The 26731-nt window shown below is 40.3% G+C and overlaps 1 protein-coding gene across 1 annotated transcript in view; it reads left to right on the forward strand.

Moving 5' to 3' along the window:
* The window catches only part of DTNBP1 (dystrobrevin binding protein 1), a 71610-nt gene that overhangs the window by 12336 nt on the left and 32543 nt on the right, over window positions 1-26731 (forward strand). The window contains exon 7 of the mRNA XM_063298932.1: window positions 8750-8772. Within this exon, the coding sequence (XP_063155002.1) occupies window positions 8750-8772 (23 nt within the window). The remainder of the gene's footprint in view (window positions 1-8749; window positions 8773-26731) is intronic.

Genomic DNA, 26731 nt, shown 5'->3' on the forward strand with positions numbered 1-26731 from the left:
ACTCCTGGGCTTTGGGAAAAACCTGTCTGAGCCCGAAAAAAATGCCGTGCTGTCAGTTCCGGCCACTAAGCTCGTGGGCAGAGCTGTTCAGTCCGCCATGTCCCCACCAGAAGTCCCAGTTTAAAGAGAAAGTATTAAAAAAGCGCAAGGGATTTTTATCAGCTCAGTTTATTACAAAATAATACATAACCTCATTTTCCCTGGACGTATGGTATTGGATAAGAACTATAATCTCTGACCATTATAGTCAAGAACCATTGGTAGGTGACATATCATGCCTCCCAGAAAAGCTGTCTAGCCTCATCCATTGGATAGTGAAGGCACAATTGTAGGAGTTTGTTATCTCCTGTCTGCAAAGAGTAATTGGCTTTGACTGCCAGTTCCCCTGTGACTGAAGAGCAGACTAGAAGCCTGCCTCTGGTATCACTAATCAGTTAAAGAGCTTATGTATAGGAGATTTTTTAAAAATTGCTCATTCCTTTTGCACCTTGAGAACAATTTGATAATGAAATAAATATCTGTAGTAAAGTAAAACTAACCACAACAGTCCAATTTTTCATTAGTAGAAGATGAAATGCGTGCTTGCTTTATAGAAAGTAAGGTCATCACTGTTAGCACAGAGCTAGGCAACTAATTTTACTTTTCTTTTGTTTCAAGAAATTGTTATTACAATTAAATCTTTTGAAATCATAGACGATTTCTGGCCTTGATGGTTTTCAGTAGGTTCATATAAAAAGTATATAGGGATTTTTTCTATTTTATGGGAAATTGAAAGTTGTTTTTTCAAATAAATCCCATCCTTTAGTTTTAGTGAAACAGATCACATAATTATTCACAAGATGAACAAGAATAGTATTTTAATTATAGACCTGTTTCTTTGAAAATATCAATATTTTTAAGAGCTACTTTGGACTGTAGATTACAGTTTATTTCTCTGATTATTGAACATCCAATTCAGGCTATATTGATATAAAAATGCCCAGAGTTGCTGGGATTCTGGCGTCATATAATTTTAATAAATAAATAAATAATAAGGGCATAAAATTTCTGATAGTACCAGATTTTTAACAAATGTTCTTGCTCTAACTCATCATAGAAACTAGCAGCAATGGTTTCTTGGAAGGTTTAAGACAGGTTTTGATTTGTGATTCCTCCAAATTTTATACTTTGGATTGATATGATTTAGTCAACCTTCAAGTCATGTAATTATTAATAGTATGCTGTCTCTTTGGGTACAAGCCAGTGATCCTCTCTTTCTCCCTTTCTTGATATGTTGCTTATCAATATTTGAATTAACTATTTGAAAAAGGAAAAAGAATATAACTTAATGAGCAATATGGTCATAATTTTCAAGTTCTGTTTACAACATAATTTTCCAGGCTTTTTCTTTTTTCTTTATTTCTGTGAGGAGTTGGAATAAGAGCCCAAACTGAATTAATTATGTAACTATATAAGCTTACTTATAATACCACATATATGCTTTTACAGGTGGTCATCGTATTATAATACTAATTAAGGGCTTGACACCTCTCACATATCAAAGCAATACTGCCTTCCAAGGAATGTGTTTGTAATGTTTTCAGTCTATGAAGGATAACCATGTCTGTGTTTATTGTTACCTTGTTTTCTTATCAGTTGTAAAGCAGTTCTATCCATTGCACTCCTCAGTTAATATATATACTCAGTTGTCTTTGATCAGCATTCTGTATAAGACCTATGTAACCTTGGGGCTCTTGCTCTTGGCTTGTCTGGAACCAATGACTCATAGTAGCAAGCTTTGGAATGTAAATTGATTGTTTGAATTCTTGCCAGTTGGTGTTTATTGGATGAGGTTTCTACCACATTTGCCATTATTATTTTGACATTACATCACATTATTCATACTGTTCTCTCTCTCTCTCTCTCTCTATATATATATATATATATATATATATATTTGTTGATTGATATAAAATATATATAAAATGAGAATGTACTAGCAAAATATTAGTAATTGCTTCTAATTAAATGAAAGAATCAGTTTGGTGTAGTGGTTAAGGCATCAGGCTAGAAACTGGGAGACTGTGAATTCTTTTCCTGCCTTAGGCACGAAGCCAGCTGGGTGACCTTGGGCCAGTCCCTCTCTCTCAGCCCTAGGAAGGAGGCAATGACAAACCACTTTTGAAAAACCTTGCCAAGAAAACTGCTGGGATTTGTCCAGGCAATCTCTGAGAATTGGACAAAATTGAACATATTATAAAAAAGAAAGAAAACTAATGTTACAATTCTGTTCCTTTATAATATTTCCCCAGATGCCTTTGTTACAGGTAGTCCTCACTTAACTACCCTAATTGGAACTGCCAACTCTGCCACTAAGTGTGTAGAGATTGGAGAGGAAGGGATTGTAAGAGAGTAAACTGTTTGCTCTTCTACACATCAAAATAATGAGATCACACTGGTAGTCTGGGGCTGGGAGCTGCAGGTGCGCTATGCGAATAGCTTACAGTACTCTCTTGAAATCCCTTTTTCTCCAATCCTCTCCTCTGCATGGGGGGAAGAATCAGGCAAAGGAGAGATTGCCTACAGAAATTGGCATGGGATGTGCAATGATGCATGAGGGTGTGAGGGAGGGTTGGGGAGGGTGTGTGAGGGTGCGAGGGAGTGCACAAGAGGTGTGTGGGTTGGGGAGGGTGTGAGGGGGTGTGTGAGGCGTGGCATGGGTCAGGGAGGAGGTGGAGTGAGGGGATGCATGAGAGGCAGAGGCTGGGTAGGGTATGTGAGAGGCGTGGAGCAAGGAGGGTGTGGGAGGGAGGGTGCATGAGGGTGTGAGGAGGTGCATGAGAGGTGCCATACAGGTTGAGGGACTGCAAGGTGTTATGCAAGAGGTGCCATATGGGTCAAGGGGGTGCACGAGGCACAGCGTGGGTCGATGAGGGAGTGCTCAAGGGGGTGCGAGGGGATACATTAGAGGCGTCAGGGAGTGTAAGAGGGGTGTGCAAGAGGTGCCGCATGGGTTGAGATTGCGTATGGGTGTGTGAGTGACCGGGGGAGGGTGCATGGCTGGGGGAGACTTACCCCAGCAACTTTCAATCGTACCTGTTGGCTTCCCCATCGACTTTCAGGGGAAGCTGGCAAGGAAGTTTGCAAATGGTGATAATGTGTTCGCGGGGCATTTGGCATCCAGTCATAAGTGTGAATGGGTTCCCAAGCACTCAAATCGTGATCACGTGACCTCAGGGGTGTTGGGCTGGCTGGAACTCCGAGGACTGGTAGTAACCACCATTTGTTCAGCATTGTCATAACTTGAAACGGTCACTGACTGAATGATTGTAGGTCAAGGACTACCTGTAAAATGAAATGTCTTTCAGCTGTGTAGTAATTTATGTTGTATAATTCTAGTGGTTCTGTTTGATGAATTAATTTGTATCCTACCCTTTCTCCCAAAAAGTTTAATAGCATAGTCCAGTGCATGCCTGTTTAGAATTCTGAATCCTAAAATGGTATTTTTTAGTTATTTTCACAGCATCTATTGATGCAGGTTAGGCAGAAGTTTCTAAGCTGCCTGACTTCTGAAATGTATGAAACAGAAGGAATCTGAATTTGGGTCTCCTAATTCCACATTGTGTGTACACACACATACACACACACATATTGTTCTGTTAACTGGCTTCATTTGAAAAGTACAAGCAATATATACATATAATGTACTCATTTTCTTATCTGCTCTGAATGCTTTTTATTGCCTAGAATATGTGCCTTTTCTTTATAAAATTTGAAGAAAACATTATGCAGTGTCAAATTTTCCTTCCCAATTTTTTCTTCATTTACTATTTGGCATACTGCATATTCATAATATTATGTTTTCTAAAGATAAGAAATTAAGATTGTTGAATGACATGCTATTTAAATAATCTAAGAACCAGTAGCGTGTTCCAAATTTCACTTAAAAGAGAGGCAGCTCCTTATTCTTATCTGTCAAAAAGAATTGTCTTGAAGTGTAATGGTATTATACAAGTTAAAACTTTTCCAGAGCACGACTTCCGGTGGGGACATGACAGACTAAGCAGCTGTGCCCACAGGCTCCGTGGGTGGAACTGACAACACGGCAATTTTTGGGGGGCTCAGGCAGGTTTTCCTGAAGCTCAGGAGTGTTTTCCAGATGAAGGAAAAAACCAGGAATCACCCCATCTGTCCTCCAGATGGCTGCTTGTAGCCAGAAGATCGCAAACAGTGTTTTGCGTTCGACTGGTAAGAGCTAGCTGGGAGGCTGGAACAACACCATTTTCCAAGCCGCGCTGTAGCCTTAAAGGGACACTAAGAGTGGCCACCTCATTTCTAAATCACTAAATTTATATATTATTTTAGGTATGCATAGCCTAAGAGAGGCTTTCTACAGCAAGGAGAAGCTGGTTCTCTTAGTGCTTATTGTTATTTTTTGGGATTACTTTTTTAAAAAAATCTTTTTTAAGTTTTGGAATTCATTTCCCTTCCAAAGATAAAGGAGGATTGAGAGTAAATAATTGTCTTCATGTTATTTTGGTATTAAATTTGAAGATATTAGCATTTTCCTACACTTTGAATTGGCTGATTTAAGCCTTCAGCTTCCTGTTTCTATTTTCCCTTGGGAGCTGTCTGTTTATCTCACTTTCACTTTGTGTAAACATACTTTTTCATATCTTCTACTTGCGCTGGTTAAGCTCCTAGGGGGCGCCATAATCTACTGCTTGAGACATGGAGAATTTTAAACATATTTTTTCTGACTTCCATCAAGATTTTAAACAGATCTTTTCTGACTCCTGTTAAGTTTTTATACAAGACATTCAGGACATTGTGGAAAATACGAGTTTTAAAATGTGTCATCTGGTTGGGGAGAGGGATCTGCAAGCAATAAGTAAAATTGACCTTTTGGTGAAACGTTATGAAAAAGAAGGGGTCATTATGTATGGGAGGTTTTCTGAAGAGAAGTTGGAGTTTTTGAGGGGGGCAGTTGGGCTGTTTAATTTTTTCAAGAGAAAAGCTCTGCACATTGTCGGGATATGTAAATGCTTTGGTTTATTTTGAAGTGGAATAATGGTTAAAGAATGTTTATCTGGATTGCTTTTAGGGTTTGACTGATGTTTGTTTTTAAGGATATAGATTAAGATTAGGGTATTAAAATGTTTATTTGGGTGGTTTTAAGAATTTGATTTAAGGTCATTGTTTTGAATTGCTTTTCTTTTTTGGGTTTATTAAGATTAAGATTATTAAAACTGTTGTGTTTTTTAGTATAATGGCAGACAATTTATGTGCTTTTTAGTTTGACTTTTATTATAGTAGACAGAAATGTATAGAATAGTAGTAGGAAGGGAATAATTAAATAAGTTGTTTAGGAGGTTTATATGAATTTTATTTGAATATAAGGGGAGGGAGTAACTGTACTTAATGATTTTTATAATGTTCTAAAGAGGAACGATTTATAGAAATAATGTGATTTTGTTTTAATATAGAATAAGAGATTGATTATGGAAAATTTTTGTATATCCTTGCTGTTAAAAGTCAGAAGTCACATCATTCTGTAATGTTGTAATTTTTTTTTCTTTTGTGTTTTCACACCTGTTTAGTTTTTTTCTTGTTTTGTAGTTTTTTGTAGCTTTTATCTATCTCTTTAAACTTAATAAAATTCATTAAAAAAAAACTTTTCCAGAGCACAATACCATTTATCTTTAAACAGAAATGAAAATCTGCTCTCTTTGATTTAAATCAGATGTTTCCAACCTTTCTTGGGGTGCTGCAGTGAACTCACCAACAATTCCATTTCTTAAGTAGTAAAATATCCCACAGTGCCCCTGTGAGTTTGTGGTGGTGCTACAGGGTAGTGCAGCACACAGTTTGGGAACTGTGAGTTTAAACATTGCTAATACAGAACTTGGCTTAAATATTTATTTGACCAGTATTGTTAAAAATCAGCATTCATATTGGTTTCTAATTGTGTAAAATCATATCTGTTCTGATATGGTAGATTCCAGAATATATTTAGCTGAAAGGAAGCTTATTCTGAATTGAAGATCATTCTTCTCCCTAAATGAAAAATAGATAGAAAAAAATACATAAACACTAAGAATTTACTTACCTTCAGAATATTGGAAGATAAATTGCAAAGGACTTTTTTTTGCAATCCACTGACATACTCTCTCCGCTTTTTTGTTGTCAACACCCAAATATCCAGATCCTTCTCAACATGTCTTCTGCCTTCAGTAAGTTTGATTGTTGAATAGTCACCTTTGGTAGATTTTCATGGCTGTTCTGACTCCCCTCCAGTTTCTCAGATTCTTAAATGAGCGTCTCCACTAATGACAACTTTTCTCTTTTTCTTTTCCGTGTTTCAAACCTGTTGGCATTCTTCATTCTTTCTATTTTATTTTTGTTCTCTGTTCTTGGGTAATTGAACCCTGTAACTTTCAGAGTCACCTAGATGCTGATGAAATTAAGCTAGCGTCCCCCCTTTTATGTTTATTAATATATCTCTGCCTACCTGTTTGATTTGGCCTTCTGGAGACCTCCCACAGCCTAGCTAAATATACCAAAGACTAAATCACTTTCCACTCCCAGATATAGGGTAAAGGTAAAGGTTTCCCTTGACGTAAAGTCCAGTCGAATCCGACTCTAGGGGGCGGTGCTCATCTCCGTTTCTAAGCCTTGGAGCCGGCGTTGTCATAGACACTTCCGGGTCATGTGGCCAGCATGACGACTCGGAACTCCCAGATATACCTCTTGATTATTGATTATTTTCTATGGCTACTAGTAAATTCCATGATCAATGGCTGTTTGAGTGGGAAACAATTCTGTCCATATACAGAGAAAATATATCTCTGTACATTTCTAGTACAGAGAGCAGTTTTTAAAAATGCCAGCAGTGAACTTTTCAGGATGTATTTTTGTGAAGTTTGAATTTTTTAGCATGTTTGAGAATGTTTTATTTACCATGAAACTGTAATAGGCTAAGTCCAACAAACATGCTTGTTTTTGTGTCATTGCATGGATAATGCCTATCTGTAGATGTATATTGAAATTTTATGTATTTTTCCAAATTAATTGGGGTTGTCCTCTTTTCCATACATGAATTAAGAAAAGCAATGTATATTTGAACATTAGAAAATATTTTTGTAAACTTCTGTCCAGGATTTTTTTATTGTTGTTCTCAGAACTTTTTTAGAATAAAAAGAGTAGCATAAGCATGCTTTTAAATAAAGAGGTATTTTTAAAATCCATGGCCAACATTATTTTCAGAGGAATACATCTCAGTGGAAATCGTTTGAGATTGTTTTAAAGAGAAACAACAGTTTTTTAAAAGCTAAACTATTAAGGGAGCAGGAACGGAATAAATCACCTATTCTCAGAAATATAACCACAGAAAGTAATTACAAAATCCTAAAGCAGTATAACAAGGGAAAGTTAAAACGTATACCATTAATTAATTAATTAAATTTTTATCCCGCCTTTATTATTTTTATAAATAACTCAAGGCGGCGAACATACCTAGTACTCCTTCCTCCTCCTATTTTCCCCACAATAACAACCCTGTGAGGTGAGTTGGGCTGAGAGAGAGTGACTGGCCCAAGGTCACCCAGCCGGCTTTCATGCCTAAGGCAGGACTAGAACTCTCAGACTCCTGGTTTCTAGCCCAGCACCTTAACCACTAGACCAAACTGGCTCTTATATTAATGGTTGCAAGAATAGATAACATATTTTTGAGCTCACATTTGTAAGTTGTGTTAATCTAAATAAATATGCAGATTAATTAGCTATTCTGCAAAAATAGTTACAGTCTGTAGACACAGATGTTTAGGCTTCAAATGAGTGCTCTGGTAGGAATTTGCAAAACCCACCATTACAGATATGGGAAGTTCCAGGGAACGCTTGAATGACTTTTCTTCTGGAACATGGGGATCCAGCTGTTCCAGAGCTGCATTCCAGAAGAAAAGAATTTTCTGGAGTTCCCAGGCATGGTAAGTTTTGCACATGCCTAGTAAATTCTTTTAAAAATCCTAACTCTGTAAAGGGGTGTGTGCATCCTTTTTCGACTGAGAGTTTCACTTGATCTTTGGATGATGATCTAGGGGCCACAAAAACATTCGTGGAACAGAAGAAAAAATTATTTAATGGAAATTTTCATTGAATTTAAAATATATTAATTTAATATTAGGTAAAAATTAAGATTTGCTGCCAGTGTTTCAAGGAACTATATGGGCCACTTTAACTCTTTCAGGGGCCACATGAAACCCTGGATGTCATGTTCATCGTTTCAATGTTCTGCATACATCGTAACGTTTCGCATGTCACTTTTCTACCCCGTGTTTGCGGGGTGGAAATTTCCAGCCGTGCCAGGCTGTAATCTTCTTACTGCAACTGTGGAATGTATGTTTGGGTTAGTGACTCTGTTCAAGGTTACTTTCTCAGGCCGATGTGGGTAATGGTTGCTAACACTTGGGAGGGGGTGGTTGCTAGGAGGGAGGAAGGGCGGGGCTGGTTTTGAAGCGAGGGTTTTTAGTTTGTATTTGGCGCGCTTTTGCTCATTCTCAGCTTTCTTCGTATTTGCGTACTATTCTTTCAATAAATCAGTTTTCATAAAGAATCCCCTTGTGAGACTGAGTATGTCAGAATAGGCAATCATTACACTGGATTCTTAAGTAGTGTACCTCTTTAACTTCTTTATAATTTTTTTCCTAGTGCCTACAAGAACACGTTTTGCAGTTACATCTGTGTCATTATGTTTTTTCTTTTTCTTTTACAGGAAAGAACTTGAAATCATCAAAGGTATTTGTTGTCATCAGTTTTAAACATCAAATATATTGTGTCCTCAATGGAAGAACATTTGCCAATTGTATGGATTCTTTACTCTTCCTCCCCCCTCAGATCTGCTCCAAAGGATTGAAAGATTCTTTGAAGCAAATCTGAGGCTTGTACCAGGATTAAGAAGGTGGCCAGGAAAGCAAAAATAAAAGTCTGTTGTATAATGTTATATGATGCCTGTAATAAATAACATCTGTATGCTTTTGTTACAAATTAAGTTTGCTTGCTTCAGTTGTAGCTACCATGGTACAAACAGAGATCTTGATCTGTCTCCCTTGATATATGTTGTTCTGGTAACAGTAGAGTGTTATGCACAATTGCAGTGATGATCTTGGTGATACAGATAGTCCTTGCTTAATGATGCTGATTGGGACTGGCAATTCTGTTGCTAAGTGACATGGCCATAAAGCGCAATGTCACTTGACTGTGCTGACTTACGACGGCAGTTGCGGCAGTCCCAGTTGCTGTCGTTAGATGAATCCCAAGTGGTCACAGGGTCCCGTGGTCATGCGATAGTCTTTTGCAATCTCCTGCTGGCTTCCCCATTGACTTTGTCAGAAGCCAGCGGTGAAGGTTGCAAATGGTGATCATGTGACCACGGGACACTGTGACTGTCATAATTGCGAGCTGGTTACCAAGCACCAAAATTGCAACCCCTTGGCTGCAGGGACGCTGTGACAGCTGCAACTATGAGGATCTGTCATAACTCCACCTTGTTCGCTGCTGTTGTAACTTTGAATGGTTGTTCAATGAGTGGTTGTTCAATGAGGACTACTTTAAAGCAGATCAGTGGTGAGTGTATAGCTTGTGTTATATAGCAATTAGAGGGAATCAACAAAATACAAGTATGAGAGGTAAACACACTGGTTGGTCTTGAATGCCAAATTCATGTTGTGTACATGTCGACAGGGAGGGGGAACTAATTTATTTATTTATCAAATTTCATCCCTGCCCATCTCCCACAAAAGAAGGACTCTGGGCGGATACTGTTATGTCCTTTGGAATGTTTACTATATCAGGATTGAGTTATACAAAATATTTGTTTTTGCTGTTGTATATGCTGATGCAAAAATTATTTAAGGAAATGTATAATGTATCATTTTGCAAAAAGTTAACCTGATATACAGTATAACTTTTAAAATTATTAGGAATAGCTAAATATTTCTAGTAAGTGGTTAATCTTACTGTATAACAACCGATATTATCTAACTTCGATATATGTTATATATTAAATCACTTGATTTTAGCTCAGTGTTAAAATATGTTGATTAGTGTAACAGTATTGAAGACAGGCCATATTAATTGATGGACAAAGAGAAAGTAAACCTGATTCTGTATTGCTGAATATCAGTATATTTTAATTTTATAAATAATTCATTTTGAAGAATAAAATGATTCCTGAAAACTAAGGTAGTATATGTCAGAAGTATTTCTATAGAGTTTCAAGTACTTATATAGTTATATATTCAAATTCACTGTTTACAGTAAAACTTCGATTTTGTTTAGTCCTTGACACGATGGACTTCAGTAGCCCAAATTCCATTGTAGTTTGTGCATATGTATTCCTTCTATTTGCCTCACTGAATTTTTGGGAATATTGAACACTCTCTCCCTCCAATGAATCTGTTAAAATGAAATTTATTGTATTTTGACAAGACATTTTAATTCTTATCCAGTACCCATTTAAAAAGGAAGAGGCTTTTTCAGTGTGGTACAGGGACATGTTTGCTATCAGAAATTGCCCTCCATTGGGAGTAGAGTGCTGGCACGAATAGTATCCTTAAAATAAAAAATCTTGTCTATTTTCTCCTATTATGCAGGGAACAGCATTGTGGGATCAAGTGGGATATTATGCATATGTTATATATATATCAAAGGGACGTGGTGGCACTGCGGGTTAAACCGCTGAGCTGCTGATCGGAAGGTCGGCGGTTCGAAACCGCGCGGCGGGGTGAGCGCCCATTGCTAGTCCAGCTCCTGCTCACCTAGCAGTTCGAAAACATGCAAATGTGAGTAGATCAATAGGTACCGCTTCGGCGGGAAGGTAACGGCGTTCCGTGTCGTCATGCTGGCCACATGACCTGGAAAATGTCTACGGACAACGCCGGCTCTAAGGCTTAGAAACGGAGATGAGCACCGCCCCCTAGAGTCGGACACGACTGGACTTTACGTCAAGGGAAACCTTTACCTTTACCTATATATATATATGTTCATATATGTTCATGTGTTATCTTCTTGAAGATTACATGGAGGATGTAAAAAAGATTCTCATAAGTCAGAATTCTGTGCAGACTTGAAAGGAGAGAGAGAGAAGTTGAGTTGACCAAAACTAAGCATGCAAATAAGTTTCTGGAAAGACTGAAGGCAAAAGAATATTCCAGTCTTTTATGTAAAGCAACCGCAAAAGTGCTGTATTGTACTTAAAGAGATTAGGTGAAAAGCATGGTTGTGTTTCAGGCTAAGTCTAGAAGTCCAAGTAAGCAGAGTAAGGTTGAAGGTTTGGGATATGGGGCAACCAGGTGGGAGGTCACAAACGTTGTTTCTAGTGATCTGATCCATTTTACTTTATGTGCCTTTATGGTCTAGGCAGCTAAGTCTATCAGATTCAGCTGGTATTTACTAGCTTATTTCTATAGCGGCAACTCATGAGGAAGTTGCTACTCTCAAGGACTACACTGTGTGCACAATTATTAGGCTAGTGAGTATGTTGACCATATCATCATTTTTATGCATATTTTCCACCTCCAAGCTGTATAAACCTGAATGCTTATTGGATATAAGCATATCAGGTGATGTGTATTTGTGTAATGAGGGAGGGTGTGGCCTAAGGAGATCAACACCCTATATCAAGGTGTGCATAATTATTAGGCAGCTTCTTTTCCTCAGGCAAAATGAGCCAAAAAGAGATTTAACTGAAAAGTCAAAAAATTGTAAAAAGTCTTTCAGAGGGATGCAGAACTCTTGAAATTGCTAAAATATTGGGGTGTGACCACAGAACCATCAAACATTTTGTTGCAAATAGTCAACAGGGTCGCAAGAAACGTGTTGAGAAAAAAAGATGCAAATTAACTGCCAAAGATTTGAGAAGAATCAAACGTGAACCTACCAGGAACTCATTATCCTCCAGTGCTGTCATATTCCAGAACTGCAACCTACCTGGAGTGCCCAGAATACAAGGTGTTCAGTGCTCAGAGACATGGCCAAGGTAAGGAAGGCTGAAACTCGACCACCACTGAACAAGACACATAAGTTGAAACGGCAAGACTGGGCCAAGAAATATCTGAAGACAGATTTTTCAAAGGTTTTATGGACTGATGAGATGAGAGTGACTCTTGATGGACCAGATCGATCGGCCTGTGGCTGGATCAGTAATGGGCACAGAGCTCCACTTCGACTCAGACTCCAGCAAGGTGGAGGTGGGGTACTGGTATGGCTGGTATTATTAAAGATGAGCTAGTTGGACCTTTTTGGGTTGAAGATGGACTCAAAATCAACTCCCAAACCTACTGCCAGTTGTTAGAAGACATTTTCTTCAAGCAGTGGTACAGGAAAAAGTCTGCATCTTTCAAGAAGACCATGATGTTTCTGCAGGACAATGCTCCATTGCATGCATCGAAGTACTGCACTGCGTGGCTAGCCAGTAAAGGCCTCAAAGATGAAAGAATAATGACATGGCCCCCTTCCTCACCTGACCTAAACCCTATTGAGAACTTGTGGGCCCTTCTCAAACGGGAGATTTACGGTGAAGGAAAACAGTACACCTCTCTGAACAGTGTCTGGGAGGCTGTGGTTGCTGCTGCACAAAAAGTTGATCATCAACAGATCAAGAAACTGACAGGCTCCATGAATGGAAGGCTTATGTCTGTTATTGCAAAGAAGGGTGGCTATATTGGTCACTGATTTTTTGTTTGAAATGTCAGAAATGTTTATTTGTAAATTTTGAGTTGTTTGTTTATTATTCTCACTTTAACAGATGAAAATAAACGAGTGAGATGGGGGAATTTTTGTTTTTCATTTAGTTGCATAATAATTCTGCACACTAATAGTTGCCCAATAATTGTGCACACATAGATATGCTCCTAAGAAAGCCAAAACCTCACTTTTACTTTCTTAAATATTCAGGTTTGAGGTTTATTAACATTTTGGATTGACCGAGAGCACTGTAGTTGTTCAATAATGAAATTCATCCTCAAAAATACAACTTGCCTAATAATTGGGCATGCAGTGTATGTTTATATACTCTAGCACTCCAGCAGTACTCAACTCACCTACACACAGTAATAGCATTCCTTCTTAAGAGTCAGGGGAAGATGTGTCAGTTCAGGATCAGAACAGTGGAAGAGATAGGATCTGGTTCATAACACCTGCCAGGATTCAAATTTTGGCTAAGCATGATTCTGTGGGCTCAGCTTCTGTGCTCTTGACTATTCATTTCTCTCCAGAGTCTGAGGTGGTCATGACAAAGATCTGCTTTGTATACTAATCTCATCTATTTCATGTTTGGGTGGCCCTAGTGGTCTGTATGTGGTCTTTGAACACCTTTTGGTTACCTCTTGTTGAATTTCATTGGCACCATTGATGAAAATTGGCAAGTTACCTTGCTGATTCTAGCTGTTATATTATTCCTTTCATAATGATACTAATAGCTGATAATTATCCTGCTGTTGCCAGACATACTAGCTAAATCCTAATTGTAATTTGCCATCATGTTCATTAATACACTTTAGTGTATTTAAGATTTGTGAATTATGATTGTGTATTTTAGTGACTATCCAAGTGGCAAATGCATTCCTGATCATGCAGTGACTGGGGGGGTGGAGAAGGGGCTTGTACTTCAAGCACCAGTCCTTATACTGTCGCGTCGCGCGACCAGTCCTTCGCCCTTCGGTCTATGGGATTCCCTGGGGGGGAATGAGCCAACGATTCCCTCGCAAGGGTGAGGTCGAAAAAACAACGGTAGGTACAGGATTCTTTTGTGGTGAGTGACGCCACATCTCAGGAGGTTGCTGGTACTGCCTCCTGGTGCCACGCCCCCACCTCCTTTTATTCAGCAGTTCTATCAGGGCGGGGGAGTGAGTACAAAGAGAATAGGGAAATACAAGTCATGCCCTTATAAGGGAATATACAGCATTCTGAGGCTACGTGAGAGACATGCAATCTAGCTGTGCAGTAATGGAGTCAGGTTCGTCACATTTCCACCTTTTTTATTTAATTTTGTCCTCCCCCCAGAGGGTCTGAGTCGGGGAGCCAGGGACTCTTCAGTCCAAGGAGACCCATCCCAGCGTCCTCTCTCGGGGGGTAGTGTGACTGGGGGTCCTTGTCCATTTCCGATTCACTATCAGAGGACCATCCCAAGAGTGGTGTTTTCTCCATACCTACAGCAGTGACCAGGTGTTGAACAGCAAGCTTTGTCTCGGATACCTCTGAGTCCAATGTATGAAGTCTCTGCTTTAAGAAGCGGAGAACGCGACCCAGCACACAGGGGCCTATGGTGCATACGAGAATCAATAACAGGAGGGGCCCCAACAGAGTGGACAACAGTGTGGTTAGCCATGGAGAAATGCTAAACATATTTTGATACCATGACATGGATTGTTGGCGCTCCAATTCCCTTGTTTTTAAACGGGAATTGAGCTCTTTCATAGAGTCCAATACTACTCCTGAGTTGTCGGCATAAAAACAGCAGTCTTCCTTTAGAGCAACACACAGTCCCCCTTGTTTGAGGAACAGAAGGTCGAGGCCCCTACGATTTTGCAAAACCACTTCGGATAGAGAGGTAAGGGAATCTTGTAGCGCCACAATAGATTGTTCGATGGCGCGAAGGTCAGTGTCAATGATAGCACTAAGGTGACGCAGGTTCTGATCATTGACAACAAGGGCTGACACACCGGTGGCGGCTCCGGCCGCACCTAAGCCCAGTAGGACTGATAAAGTTACAGCAGTCACTACTTCGCGCTTAGCCTTGAGGGGGTAATGAGGGGGCTCTAAAATGGAGATAAGTTCATCAGGGGAATAGATAGAGATTTTGGGGAGTAGGAGCACCTGAATACAAAAGGCGTTAGTTCGTAACAAAGTATCACCATATACACATGCGGTGAGGCCAGAAGAACATGCCCAAACAGAGTTGTTCCCAGGGATAAAATATTGCCCTGTCAATCGGGCAGAGATATTACCAGAGGTAGTGTAGAGTACACCGTAGCCACCATGGCCGGTGTAACCGTTGATGTTCAAGCGATTTTTTGGAAGATAGAGGGCACAGTGATCATGAGAAGAATTAAGGCAATATTGAGTATAGTTAGCAGGAACACGGCCAAGGCAGCAGCCCTGCCCTATTATAGAGGTGATAGTCAACGTGGTGTTTTGCCAGCGGCAGGAGGAGGCTGAGGTAGAGTTTCGGATAGGGTCAGGAGAACCGACTGCTTCATAGAATGGTGGGGAGGAAGACAAACAAAGCCAACATCGAGATGTGTTAGAAGCGGTGTGAACAAGGGAAAAGGAGGAGTTAAGAAGAGAGACAAGGGGGTTTTTTTGTTTGGTGAGGGGTTTAAGAAAGGTGGAGTGAATGTCGTCGGCATTGGGCCCAACAGGTGGGGACTGAGGGAGAGTGACCTGTCGTTGAATGTAGAATATGTTGCCATAATGAAACCCGGGCCATCCGGCATATATACGACCTCCCCATTTTACACCTGAGTCCCAGGCATTCCCCTGAGCTTTTCCTGCAGCAGTGAATTGTACAATAACCGGATTACATTTATTCCAACCCTGATTGGTCGCGGTGCACTCAATGTCCTCTCTCAACCGAGTGAGAGTGATGTAATCAGTCTTATACGGAGGGGTCCAGTAGATGTGGCCGGTGGAAACGCAGGACCAAGACTTGCAAAAGTAATCTGCTAAGCCTCCGCAGTCGTGCACGTGGTCAGGGCGGGTGTCATGTCCTGGGCACACATACAGGGGATACCTTTTAACGATGGAGTGGCTGGGCGGGGTGCCGTCCAGCCTCCTGTAGGCTGTCACTCCTAAAAGCATTTCTGAAAAGTCAAAATACAGGTTAGGGAAACAAGATACAATTGGGCTATAACAAAAGGAGGTATTCAGGATCTGACCCAAGGCATCGCAGATTGTCCAGGTGATACTGTAAGGGCGATGCGATCCCTGGGCGTCAGATGCCAGCAGGCGTCGTCCCTGCCAACGGGCGGGCTCAGGAAGGGAGAGTTGAAACAAGGTGAGCGTAAGGCGAGATGAGGTGGCGAACCCCTTAATTAATTTTGTTATTTCACAGTGATATTGTCCTAGATCGGTCAACTGTACGTTGGTGATAGCAAGGGTAGTTTGGCGAAAGTGATAAGTGATGGAGTAGGAATCGCCATCTTGGAGAAGAGTGTTGTTGCGAAACCAGCGCCAGAAGGTGCCTTTTCTTTTGATGGGAGAGCGTTGAAGACATTCCATGGCGTTGGATGCTGAGCTGCGGCCGATGGTGGCAGGGTAGCGTAAACGATGGGTTCGAATGAGAGAGGTTGTTTTAGGGTTCGTTGTGAGGGGAGCAAAGATGGAAGAGAGATAACAGAGAAGGAGGGTCAAGGAGGTGCTTGTCAGGAGGCTGCCCATGATATGGCCGAATACAGCGAGCAGGAACCCAGAGCACTCGATCAGGAAGTTGCACAGCAGCGTAGCCTTTTCCCCAGGTGACGAGTTGCGCAGGGCCTTTCCACTCAGGGCTGGGCAGTTGCCTAAAATAAACAAGGGGACGGGAAGAGGGAACTACTGGCTTAGAAAAGTGCCGAGATGCAGCCGTAGCAGGGGGGGTACCGGTAAGATTAAGGAAATTTAAGGTAAACAAGGTGAGATTAAGGATATTTTGTAACATCGGGAGGCTTGGGGGGCCTAAGGCCTTTTTCCCCGGTTGCCGATCAAGGGCATTCTTTAGGGTCTGGTTAGCCCTTTCCACAATAGCCTGACCTTGGCTGTTGAATGGTATACCGAATCTGTGGGTAATGGACCACTTACGGCAAAACTCAGCAAAGGGAGTGCTGACGTAAGCAGGGCCATTGTCAGTTTTCAAAGTTTTGGGACATCCCGATGTGACGAAAGTGCGAATACAATGATTGATTACGTTTTTCGTGGCTTCTCCTCTTTGCAAAGTTGCCAGGATGAATCCCGAATAAGTATCCACAGATACATGGATATACTTCCAAGGTGCAAAAGAGGGATAATGAGTGACATCCATCTGCCATGTGTCACAAGCTTGGATACCCCTGGGATTAACTCCCTCAGGGATGCACTTTGCCTGCAAACTGCAGGTTGGACATTGTTGAAGAATGGCGGTAGCTTCTTGATATGTAATGCCAAATTGGCGCACCAATGCTTTTTTATTTTGGTGGAAATAAGCATGGCTGTCCCCTGCTAAAAGCTGCGGAGGAAGAGGGGAAGAGGCCATAATTTTGCAAGCCTCATCTGCCATGTGGTTGCCTTCGGACAGGAAACCGGGTAGCTGTTGGTGGCTTCTAATATGCGCTACAAACAAAGGGGATGTTCTGTCCTTCAGGAGAGTTTGAAGCTGCAAAAAAAGCGTCATGAGAGAGGGGGGGGTAACAGGGGAAATATATGCATCAAACATGGCCACAGCCATTTGAGTGACATACATACTATCTAATATAACATTCAAAGGCTGTTCTGGGAAAAGGGACAAGGCTAACAGAAAAGCGGCTAACTCAGCCTGTTGGGCAGATGCTTGTGGGCCTGTTAGGCGTTTATGCCATTTGCAATTATTTTGCCATGTACAAGCCCCTATGGTTTTGGAGCCGTCTGTAAAAACAGTGAGGGCTTCCTTGAGTGGCTGCTGAACGAACGGTGAGGTTAGTGTGAAGGGTACTGTTCGCAACAGTTGCAATTGAGGATCAGGGGGAAGATGGCATGACACCTGGCCACACCAGTCCTCCAAGGCATCCTGCAATGCAGTGGAGTTTTGTAGGAGGGGTTCCCATTGAGTAACCTTAAGGGGAATGTACAGGGTGGAAACATCCAGTCCCATTAGGGCTCTAATCCTCTTCCGGCCTTTCTCAACAAGAGAGGCCATTTGTGCTGCTCTGGTGATGATGGATGTCTTAGGTGTGTGTGGCAAGTGTAGCCATTCTAAAATATGTAGATGTTTGTTATCAGACGTTTGGACAATGATGGCAGTTAATAATTGATGTGTTGAAAGAATGGCAAGAGAGGGTGGTTTGTCAGTGAGCGCACGGTCCACCCATTGGGTCGTAAGGACGGCATTGACCTGTTGTAGGGCATGCAATTGTTGTTCTGTAAGGTACACCTTGTCAGCTGGGTTTGTCAAACCCACTAACGCTTGGAATAAAGGTGATAACATGGGTGTAGTTAAAGCGAGGTATGCGCGGGCCCAGTTAATGACCCCCAGACATTGTTGTAATTGGACCAAGGTGGTCGGCTGGGGAAGCGTGAGCATAGGTAGAAGTGGGGCAGCCGTGGAGGCTAAAACTTTGTGGCCTAGATATTGCATTGGATAACGAGACTGGACCTTTTCTGGTGCAACGTGCAACCCTGCCGTTGCTAGGGTGGCTAAAAGAATAGGAAAAGTTTTTTGAACTGTCCCTTTCGGGCCCTCAGCAGCGACTAAAATGTCATCCATATAATGATACACAAGAAAATGCGGAAATTGGGATCTATAGGGTTGCAATGCTTTATCGACAAAAAATTGGCACATTGTGGGTGAGTTCAACATGCCTTGTGGGAGGACCTTCCACTGGTACCGAGCAGTAGGCTTTGAATTGTTAAGTTCCGGTACCGTAAATGCGAAAATAATTCTGTCCTTTTGTGCCAAAGGTATGGAAAAAAAACAATCCTTGAGGTCTATTACAATAAGGTCGTGTCCTTCCGGAATCAAGTTGGGGTTGGGAAGTCCACACTGCAAAGGTCCCATGGGCTGAAGGATGGTGTTGATAGCCCTAAGATCCTGTAGGAGGCGCCATTTGCCAGACTTCTTTTTGATGACAAATACCGGAGTATTGTATGGGCTGGTGGAGGTTTCGATATGGCCTTCAATTAACTGCTGTTGGACCAAGATATGTAAGGCGTCCAGTTTCTCTTTGGTGAGTGGCCATTGATCAACCCATATCGGCACAGAGGTTTTGAGAGAGAGAGAGAGAGACCCTAAAGGGTCCTGTAAAGCCATTAGGGAAGTTGAATAAAAGCGTGGAACTGTGAAAGCAAGTCACGGCCCCATAGGTTACAGTGCAAAGGCAAGATATAAGGCTTTAGATAAGCTGTAATATGAGAATGAGCAGTCACAGCAGAAAGCCAATGAGAGCTGACCTTAGCGGCCTGTGCTCCGCCTACTCCTTGCACCGAGGAGGCTTCGGCGATAGGCCAGGAGGAGGGCCATTCAGCGGAACGAATGACAGAGACGTCGGCGCCGGTGTCAATCAAGCCTTCGAAAGAGCGACCATTTAGTGTGACAAGGAGGGTGGGTTTAGAGGTTTGGACTGGTTGCTGCAAGGCAAACAATGATGGCATATCAGGAGAAGGGAGAAGTATGAGCGTGGCGACAATTGTTCCTTTATCTAAGGAAAAGCACCTATCTCCCACTCCTGCCAGAGCAATTTGTGTCAAATCTGACGAGTCATACAAATAGGGAGCAGCAACCATTCCCTCAAGCGTGAGCGAGGAGTTGGGAATAAGCAAAGCAGGGGTAAGAGGAGGGAGGGGTTTATGCAGCGTGACAACAAGAGGAAGGGAAAGGACAGCCCCCGGATCGTCATACAAAAGATCCTCTGCCAACTCCACAGGGAAGCTGGTGATGGGTAATTCAGCCTTTGGGGCGGGGTTAGCTGACAACCCCCGATCTAGTTTTCCGAAGGCTGGTGAGGGGAGGAGTAACGGCTGGGTATGGAGGGGGTGGTGGTGAGGCAGCATCGAGATGGGCGGCAAGAGGGGGTGGGGTTTTTGGGCCGGGAGGAGAAGGGCAAGTTTCCGGGGAAGACGGGGGAGGGTAAAGAGTGTTGATGGCCGCCATAACAGCCTTCCAGGCAGTCAGAATAGGCACGGGTGCTCGTGGGGTATCATGAAAATATTTTCCTATCCTTTCCCAAGTGGATGCTTTGAGCGACCCCTCTGAAGGATAGACAGGGCAGTGTCTCTCCATGTACAGTAGGAGTTGAGTCACCGAATTTTTTGAAATGGGAAAGATGGTCGTACCGTTAGCCTTTTGACAAGAGTTAGCCTTCTTCACTAAATCATAAAGTTCGTCCCTATGAACTGACGAAACTTTGGAGAGTGGGGAGCCCATTACTTACGATTGCAGAGCCTTTGCCAGGTGCGTAGTAACGAGAGTGAAGGCAGTGCACCTCTAGACAGAGATCACACTGTGAGACCGAAGGGATCCCGGACGAGCCCCCAGTTGTCGCGTCGCGCGACCAGTCCTTCGCCCTTCGGTCTATGGGATTCCCTGGGGGGGAATGAGCCAACGATTCCCTCGCAAGGGTGAGGTCGAAAAAACAACGGTAGGTACAGGATTCTTTTGTGGTGAGTGACGCCACATCTCAGGAGGTTGCTGGTACTGCCTCCTGGTGCCACGCCCCCACCTCCTTTTATTCAGCAGTTCTATCAGGGCGGGGGAGTGAGTACAAAGAGAATAGGGAAATACAAGTCATGCCCTTATAAGGGAATATACAGCATTCTGAGGCTACGTGAGAGACATGCAATCTAGCTGTGCAGTAATGGAGTCAGGTTCGTCACATTATACTCCAGAAAATAACACACATCAAAATCAATATCAGCAGGGACTTACAGCTGCTTATAATAGTTCTCACTTCATAACATTCAGATGCATTTTTTTTACTTTTCATACCAGAAAGTTTCTCTGAGTACTTGAAAAAAATTAATGTATTTAATATTTCTTTAACAAACTGGCATTTGTATTTCTTTAATTCTTAGGCTCCTCTTAGTTGCTGCTTACAAATATTTTAACTGGTAATACCTTTATTTTTTCTTCCTGCATACTGTAGTCTTTTATGCTTCATTTTTCTGAGCTGTAAAACAAAGCAAAACTCATTAACTATATTTTACCTTCATTTGTTGTCATTTTTTGCCAGTATAATTCTCAGTTGTGTTTTTGCTATGATTGCCCTATTGAAAGTAATTTAATAATTGAGATAGTGGAGAAAACTGCCAATGCTTTAAAAGGCACTTCATTCATTTGCTGTTCTCAGCAGCCTTTTGCCTTATTTATCAGTAATTGCACATCTCTGTGTCCATTTTGTGCATAAGTGTTCATCTGCATTGTGTATATCATGTCTGTTTTATCAGTATTATATTGCGTGTAATACACTATAAGATTTCATGCTCCCAATGAAGTGGACTGTAGTTCATGAAAGCTAATGCCATAATGTATTTGTTAGTCCTTATGTGTCACAAAACTCTATGCCGGGGTTTCTCAACCAGGGTTCCGTGGAACCCTAGGGTTCCACGAGAGGTCACTAGGGTTCCTGGGAGATCACAATTTATTTAAACATTATTTCAAATTCAGGCTTCCCATTAAAGAGGTAAGTTTCATTCTTTATTTTTAGTTTAAAAATAACTGTTAATGCATATATACAGGCCTCCACATGAAACGAATATAATAATTTTGTAACTTCTGGCCTATATTTGAGCCTGAATGTGCAGGGGTTCCCTGAGGCCTGAAAAATATTTCAAGGGTTCCTCTAGGGTCAAAAGGTTCAGAAAGGCTGCTCTATGCTGATTGGAAATCAACAGTTGATTAAATGTATATTACTAAAAGATTCCTGTAGCTTTTTTGAGATTCTGAAGTAAATGGAACAACTTAATTTAACAGAAGCTGTCAGTCGTTTGTTTGAGATAAGACTTTTCAACATTTTGTATTTCATTCAGCATGCTAATAAGATGAAAACCAAATTAACCTCAGGAAATCACTGTCTCTAAGTCGTCATTACTGATTAAAATTGCCTTCTACTGCTTAATTAGTTAACTAGATTAAACTATCAGTTAAATAATCTTTCATACACCTGATAAAATCTAGTTTTCTTGGATTTTATTAGTAATATTAATTAACAATAAGAATGCTTAGGGAATTTGCCTCTTTCAATTCAATGTAAACTGTTTAAGGCTATGCATATTCTTTTTTTTTAAACGTTAGGAGCCAAGAATCTCTTGGAAAAGTTCCATAACAATATCAACTACTTTCTATCCTGTTTATATTATGAAATGTATGACTTCAGTATGATATATTGGCAAAAAAGAGTTGATGTTCTTAAATAAAGGAAAACAGCCTTCAAATAAAATATTAATTAATATTTTAATTTATTTAATGCAAATAATCGTGGTAAAAAATGGTATTAAAATTGTGACTCATATTTAGAAACTTGCATGTATAGTGCTGACTACTTAATTGTAGAATTGGAGAATGTATTTAAAAAGCAATTTAAAATGCAGGGATATGAATTTTTTTTCCTGATTAAAAGGACTTATAAAATGCTTTTCCAAGTATATTCTTATATGCTCTATTCAGCAACTAGGTCCTCCTCGGTATTTGGGTAACTGTAACTTTATCAGGTGGCTACTAGGAACCTGGCTTTTTCAGTTAGTGATTCCCATTTTCTGGAATGTCTATTTAAGTATGATGGCTTTTTTCTGAGTAGACATATATAGAATGTTTTGGTAACTTTCCTTTTTGGAAAAAAAAAGTCTGGAAGCTCACATTGCATAGATAACAAAAAAGAAGAATGTTAATATCTGTTGCTCCTAACAATGAATCCTGGATTTTAATGTTGTTGTTGAATCTATCTAGCTATTTAGCACAGTGCATTTTTTTTATTGCTTATATACATGCAAAAGAGGAAAAATGCTTTCCTGTTAAGACTAGTTCATAATCTTCCTTGTAGGGTTCTCAAAAAGCCATAATTATTCATAATTTTAAAGGTAAAAGCAAAATAAACACTGTTTGAAACTAATATCTGTTCAGCAGTGGTTTAAGTTGAATAATGTTTATATTTTGTTAAGCTATAGATAATTGAAAGATCATACATTGTTTAGGACTGTATTTTCACCCCTTTATTCAACAGAATGTGGTATGTTCTCTGATACTACAGCTCTTAGCAGCTTGCTTTCAGCTTGGGAGCAGCACTAGAAGGAAGTGATTGTAAGTCTTCATTTTATATGAATGATTAATTGAAAAATGGTGTATCATTCTTGAGAAGGCAGAATGGATATATAGAACCATTCTTATTTTTTATATTGGGGAAGATGTACATCACTAGAGCTGCTTGGTAATTGGATGTTTCACTTGACCAGTATTGTGCTTCTGTTTATTTGCATGTTCCTTCTGCTATGTCTTCTCCAGGAACCATGGCGAATAATCAGAATAATTCTTGTAGGTGAAGTTTATTATGCTTGTCATTTATTAAGCTAGAGTTAGAATCCCATTTAAATTAATATATTTTAAGCTTTTAAAAACTGCCTTAATTGTAACCTGCATTCTTACATTAGATAATAGGTTTATGTAGCTAAGCTGAATAAAATGTGAAAATGTATAATAAAGGGAAAAGAGGGTTCCTCTGCCTTAAGACAAAGTGAATTTCATTAGTAGAACAACCATAAATCTAGGCTAATCATGATGCAGACTTGTGATTATGTTATATATTAATAGAAGTTTGTATTGCTGTGTGTTGAATAAGATTTGTGTAATAGATATTTAAAGAAAATCTTACTAATAGTAGATATGACTGATTCATTAAAGAACTGTGCTGGACCCAATAATCAATAATCTATTTCTGTTAAATTGTATTTTTAAGGCTACTTATTGGCATCATCTTAGTATGCTTTGGTAGGAGCATGTTTTAACCTAGAGGTTCTTTTGGATTTACTAGCTTTCGAATAGCTTGGATCTGGTAGTTCATAACCATTTTTCATGGCAACATAGTATATATATGAGATGTTTGCCTCTTGTCGTGGGTTCTGTGTTAAATATAGTCCTAGAAAAGTTCTTGTTTTGTAAATCTCCCCCCTTTTAGGGGGAGATGGGCGGGGATAGAAATGTGAATAATAAATAACTAAATTTAAAAAAAATGAATATTTCCTCCCATACTCAGATCTGAACCACAGTCAAAACTGCCTTTTCAAAAGATGTATTGGAGGAGTATCATTAAAAAAAACATTTTTATAAATGCATAAGCAAGACTGAAGGTTGACCTAAGCTGGCTATGTCATCGTTCTGTAGGAAATATTTTAATGCAATCAATACTGTAGTGGACAGCATTTTCAGGCAATAGCTATCAAGAACAATAAATATATAGACTTCCTCAGGGTTTTTTAATGGCATTTGATGGTGTAATTTCAAAACGCAAAAATAATTTACCAAAAATATTTAGTTACTTAAACATATACTATTGGTAAACTTTGTCATGACAAAAGTCACATTTTGAATGATTTCTTTTTTTTAGTTTCATCATAATATTTTTTTATGTAGCAGAAGATAAACAGACTCATATTTGTATATTTAGTTATTTATTAATGCAGCATACGCCACTCAGTTCCAAAAAAGACTTGTTTGTGTGGGGTAAGCCAATATGAAAATGAACATGGTCTAAAATGTAGAATTGAAATATATACAAATTTAATACTTCACTGGGCAAAATGCTGTAATGACTGCCTATTCGAAATGACAGACTCACACAGGTATTCTATGGATATCTAATTTAATAATGAATAGTATGCAGAAACACAGGCAAAGCTGAGAATACTAAAAGCGCGGGATTTCTCCCAATTAATTCCCAAGCAATCTCAAACCCCTCCCCGCAGAGTCAGTACAATTCCATCCTCTTGCAGGTGTTCCTAATGGTTGCTGTCAGTCTTTGGGTAATGCCCTTGACCAGTTGAGATAGCCCAAACATGCATTCCTTCGTACTTGCATCATCCAGCTCGCTGCCTGGCACCAAGGAGCAGTAGCAGCCCCCTCCTGTACAACAGCACGTGTCAACACCAGCATGGCATGGGAACTCGTTGCGATGTTTCAGGAACATTGGAACAGGAACCATGACAAATGCCTTCTTAGAATAAATATTCAAAAGCTACATGAGGAGAAAGAAGTATTTTGTCAAGCAGCCAAGAGGAAGACTAAACACATATAAAGGACTTACGTACTGTACACTGCCTGTAACAGTCAACATTTGTTTGTTCCATGGGGTCTGGAGATAGAACTTTGAACTCCAGTCAAAGGGGGGAAATATGACGTTAGCAAATTTGCTGCTTAACAGCTGTTACAGAATAAAGTTCCTCCCAATATTCAGTTAAAGCATCCTTATTTTTGATTTGAATCCTTAGCTCCTTGTTCTGCTCTTGGTTTCACAAGAGAACAGGTCCACCCACTCTTGCATGTAACAGCCTTACATATGACAATTTTGGTGGGGCTTGGCTTCCAGATTCCTTACCACCCTGGTGGTTCTCTTCTGAACCCACACCAAATTCTGTGTCTTTTTTTTTTTAAAGTGCAGTGCTTTTAAAGTGCAGTGTCAGATTCCATGTTTCATATATGGTCTAACCATGGAACACCATGGAACTACTGTGGTATGGGCACAAGAGTACTGTTAATGCAGCCCTTTACAGTGTCCATAATTACAACCTGTTTTAAGTGTTCTTAGTAATTGCTGTAAAAGCTGTGTAATGAATAAAACAAATTGAACTCTCTTATTAACAATCTGGACTTAATCTTGTTCTGAGTGATTATTAGGGTAGGTTTTTAAAAAAATCAAAATAGAGGGTAATCCTTTCTAATTTCAGCCCATACATGTTTCAGAGGGCACAAATATAGATGGTTAGAGACACGTGGCCTTACATTAGAGAAATAAAAGCTAAAACAGCGAACTTGGAGGATACATTCTTATTAGACCATTCATTTTAGATTCGATCTGGACATGCTCATAAAGTATCGATTATAAAAGCATGCTGAAAGTTTAATAAACTTGATTAAATATTTAGCACTAGAGCTTGATCCCAGTGCTTCTACACTGGTAAATAGACGCAGACAGCCTTGAAGTGCCAGAAACTACGTGAATGATGACTGAAGAAAGTGGGTGGAGGGAGGACGGTGTGTATATAACACATTAATTTCTATGCTTTTTTTGTGAGGGTTGGTAGATGCATGCCTGTGAATAATGACACAGTGGGTACTATTAGCTCAGCAGTAGGGATAATATATTTCAGTGCTTTGCTTTCTGTGAGGGAAGGCTCACAGCCATGCCAACACACATTATTCCAATCCTTGAATTGACAGAAAAGCATAACAGTATAAATTGCACTGCCCCAATGGCCAATCCCTATTCTATCTCAGGTAAGAGACTGTTGCTGTCCTTACAGTTTTAATGTGAGACAGGTTAAGGAAAGCAAACATTCACAGCTTGCTCTCCCTAATGTGAGCCGGAGTTGGGAGGAGGCAAGTTTTGATAACTGTCAAAAGTCTGTTTTGGAGGAAGCGTTTTGCATTGATACATTCAGCTTATAGTTTGGTTCCTTTTGGACTCAAGTTTAATTCTGTTCTAGACTCAAACCATGTTTAAAGGAACCTGAAAAACAACCAGCAAGGAGGAAGGGGATGTTGTAAGGTGTAGTGGGAAGGCTCTTCCATTGCATCAAGCAATATGTCTTAATAGCAATATGACTAACGGTGGTAAATCAGTTGTAAAAATATTGAGAAGGGGAGCTCTTCAGTGACAGGGATGGATTCAGATGGAAATTGTGGGATAGAACAGGGTGAAAGGGCAGTGCCAGCTATAGTGTTAGTGCTGCCTTACATATATATATGGATATGTTCCTGTATGCCTTCTCCATGCCTCAATAAAAATCTTTCCTGATACCAAATTGGAAATTAAGAGGCACCCCAATTTCTTAAATGCAGTGTGGTTCT

Source organism: Candoia aspera, chromosome 3, assembly GCF_035149785.1.
Source record: "Candoia aspera isolate rCanAsp1 chromosome 3, rCanAsp1.hap2, whole genome shotgun sequence".
In the NCBI taxonomy this organism is placed as follows: Eukaryota; Metazoa; Chordata; class Lepidosauria; order Squamata; family Boidae; genus Candoia; species Candoia aspera.